The 3,897-nt window shown below is 33.5% G+C and overlaps 1 protein-coding gene across 1 annotated transcript; it reads left to right on the top strand.

Moving 5' to 3' along the window:
- The first annotated feature begins 908 nt into the window (after positions 1-908).
- On the top strand, positions 909-1,847 carry LOC101436288 (olfactory receptor 4F4-like). The gene has a single exon (XM_058288114.2). It carries the CDS (start codon positions 909-911, stop codon positions 1,845-1,847), a length of 939 nt encoding a protein of 312 aa, XP_058144097.1.
- The last annotated feature ends 2,050 nt before the right edge of the window (positions 1,848-3,897 follow it).

Here is a 3,897-nt window from a genome sequence, read left to right on the forward strand (position 1 = left end):
AATAGGACTATTATATTGAACTTTCCATTTTTTCCATATGAGCAAACAGTGAAAAACAGGTTGGCTCATGGTCACAATATGAATCAGTAACAGAGTGAGATTTCAGGACTGATTGATGAATTAAAAAGTCCATGGTTTCTCTTGTAATTTCCTAAATATATGACTTATTACTTGAAATCTAATTTTTGCTATTAGCTATCATTTAATCCAATACATACAGAATAAGTTATTGCAAATTTATCTTTTAAAGATTGTTATGATGAAAGTTTGTTATGATAAAAGTTTAAATTTCAAGCTAATGATCAAATTGCTCATGTTTTTCAGGGGACATAACTCTGTTGAAGGTAATTGCGTGTAACATCAGAAAATGTCTTTAGAAATTACATAAATCTCTTCTACTATGGAAGAGATGTTTATTTGAGAGTTGTAGGACTGTGGTCAGTTGTTCCAGATATCATTAATAATTCACAGTCATCATCCTAAGGACATGACATAAGTTTTAGGTACGTAATGTAATGGGTATTCTTGGTGTCCCACCCAGATTCTTTTTCCTGGACGAGTGCACAGAAGCTTGTTTGCAGGTAACACTAAATCTTTTTTCCCTTTCCTTGCCCTATCCTCCTTCCCTCACTTTTTCTCCTGAGAGCATTCCCTAAACAAATTCTGTGTACAATAATACCATCTCTGGTTTTACTTCCTGGGAAGCCAATATTTGACATGCAAACATCTTTTTGGACATAAGATTATGCATATTTGGCTAGGATTTCTCTTCATAATTACATTTATCATTTTCAAATACAGAATTTAAAATTCTTATGTAAACACCAAAACTTTAAAAGTAAATATTCTCCCCTACTTATTAACTATCTACCTTTCTCTCTAGGTTATGTAAGTGCAAACTGAATAAAATGGGTCAAGGAAATCAATCTGTGGTGTCAGAATTTGTGCTTCTCGGACTTAGTCACTCATGGAAAATGCAGGTTTTACTCTTACTGATATTTCTTGTGCTTTACCTGATCATCGTACTTGGAAATATTGCTATCGTGATTTTAATCATTACTGACCTCCATCTCCATTCCCCCATGTACTTCTTATTGGCCAATCTGTCATTTGTTGATATGTTACTTTCCTCAATCACCATGCCTAAGATGATCACAGACTTTCTCAGGGAAATCAAGACCATTTCCTTTGGAGGATGCATGTGGCAGATCCTCTTTGTCCATTTTATTGGAGGTGGTGAGATGGTTCTTCTGGTGGTTATGGCCTATGACCGCTATGTGGCCATCTGCAAGCCCTTGCACTATTCCACAACTATGAGCCTGCAAAAGTGCATTGGGTTGGTGGTGACCTCTTGGACACTTGGCTTTGTGCATGCCATAAGTCAAATGGCTGTGATTGTGCAGCTGCCTTTCTGTGGCCCCAGGGAAGTAGACAGCTTCTTCTGTGATATACCACTGGTAATCAAACTTGCATGCACGGATTCTTATAATTTGAGAGCATTAATGAATGCTGACACTGGGGTCTTGACCATGACCTCTTTTATTCTGTTGCTGATATCCTACACATATATTTTCTTAACTGTTAGGAAAAGCTCTAAGACAGGTGCCTCAAAGGCACTCTCTACCTGCACTGCCCATATCACAGTGGTGGTACTCTTCTTTGTGCCCTGCATATTCAACTATGTGTGGCCACTCAGCATCACTTGGGTGGAAAAATTTCTTGCTGTGTTTTATGCTGTTCTTACCCCTCTTTTAAATCCATCCATTTATACCTTCAGAAATAAGGAGATAAAAAATGCTATGAAGAGATTTAGAAGTTACAATATAAATTTCAAGGGAAACATGTAATATTCAGAAATCTGACTTTGAGCACTTCAAATTCATAACATGATGACCTTGTAGTGTAAGTTGACATTTCTAGACATTTAGTTTACTTCTACATGTCATGCTAGTCTCCAGTACAGGGGTAGATTTAAAATAATCCAGGGAATTTCTAAATATATTATTTAATCACTGCAATACCTTAAATAATCCCCTTCACATCCAAACACTAACGATCATTACTGAGGAACTCTCCTGTCAATCTATCTCGGCTTTTAACTATCTATTCAATGAGAACCTTGAAGGTTTTTCAGCCAAGCCATATATCTGTCTTTTGGGACCACATCTTAATTAATTTCATTTGGACTTCCTCCTAACCTCAGTTGGAAAGAATCATGTTTCCATTACATTGACCTTCTCCTCAAACCTTTCCCCTAACTCTTATTAAAAGTCAAATGTATTGTTACTTTTTCTTAACCTAGCTTCCTACCCAAACACTAATGCCAAAAACAGTTGGAAGAAAAATTGAAATGAGGAATAAATGAAAATGGTAAAGTCCATAAGCTATTATAGCTGAGGTTATCCTGTGTTTGGTTAATATCAACCCAATATAAGTCTAAAAATACGAGAAAAAACACACCTAATGCTATCTTTCTTGGTCATCTCTGTCTCAAGGATTGAAATTTAACCTTTAAACTATGAACTATTTGTGTAAAATGCAGTCTTTCTGAGGGCAGGGGTAATGTCTTATATTGTCAATTCTTGAAACTACAGTATGTACTACAATGATTAAAATTTACAAATGCAGTGATTAAATATACACTCAAAAATATATTTTAATGTATAGAGGGTAATTGTTCCACTTAAGGACTTAAAACATTTATTATTGGTTACAGAATATAGTACATTCTTTTTTTACTCTAAACTTTCTTAAACTCTTAAATTACAAATAAAAAATATTTTCTCACAGTTTTATAAGTTAGATTTATTGAAATTTAGTTGAAAGAATGAAAATTATGTTCTAAAAAAGCATACAGACATTTTTTATTTTTCTCAAAGTAGAATGATATAAACAAAATGGCACAATAAAATTATCGTATTTATCTTCCTTGACTGCTAACTCTATATCAATTGTTTTATTTATTATCATAAATGTTTTTATCACACTCCCCAAATTATGAATAGGATAAAAAGACACAAAATATGTGAATTAAATTTCCCATATAATAGAGACTTGTGTTTTAAGTTTTACTTAAGGATTCAAAGATCAATTTGCATTCCAAGATTATTCCTTTATTAAATTAGATGCACAATGCAATGGGAAATTTATTTTCTACAAAGAAAGTGAAAAATAGGTCATGCCAATAACAAATACCAGAATATATCCATCAATGCAACAAAATATAAAAAATAAATATTAGAAATGATATTATTTGCAATCTACTTTTTTTCTCTCTATTTTTTTAAATGTTACATTCAAAAAATATAAGAGGTACCCATACACCCCTTACTCCCCTCACCCCACTCCTCCCACATCAGCAATATCTTTCATCATCATGGCACATTCACTGCATTTGGTGAATACATTTTGGAGCACTGCTGCATCACAGGGATAATGGTTTACATTGTAGTTTACACTCAATCTACTTTGATCATGCACAGTTAAACAGAAATGAAATACACTAAAACACATGTCTACATGCATATGGTGTTAAATGACTGGCAGTCAACTATTTGGCTGTATTTATTTTGGCCAGTAACCTCTATATACCCTGTGAGCATACATATTCATCCATTGCATTTTCTATATTTGAAGTAACTTTTTACCTACCCAGGATGCTGGACATCTTTATAACTTGGTATGTTCTTCTAAGACCAACCTAAGTATAATGTACTATTTGTATAGATTTCCTGGATATTCAAAAAGCAGTAGGTCAAAAGAATGAAAATACAGCTTTTAGAGTCTTGTAATAAAACTTGTCAACAGATTAACCACGTAGTGCATGCTCTCAATTCAAACATATTAGCATGTTTTTTTCATTGTATTGAATATTTCTGCTTATACATTCAACACATA

The sequence above is a fragment of the Dasypus novemcinctus genome, chromosome 3 (assembly GCF_030445035.2).
Source record: "Dasypus novemcinctus isolate mDasNov1 chromosome 3, mDasNov1.1.hap2, whole genome shotgun sequence".
In the NCBI taxonomy this organism is placed as follows: Eukaryota; Metazoa; Chordata; class Mammalia; order Cingulata; family Dasypodidae; genus Dasypus; species Dasypus novemcinctus.

Coding starts and splice junctions, on each gene's coding strand:
- LOC101436288 (XM_058288114.2), top strand. CDS start 909: ATGGGTCAAGGAAATCAATCTGTGGTGTCAGAATTTGTGCTTCTCGGA.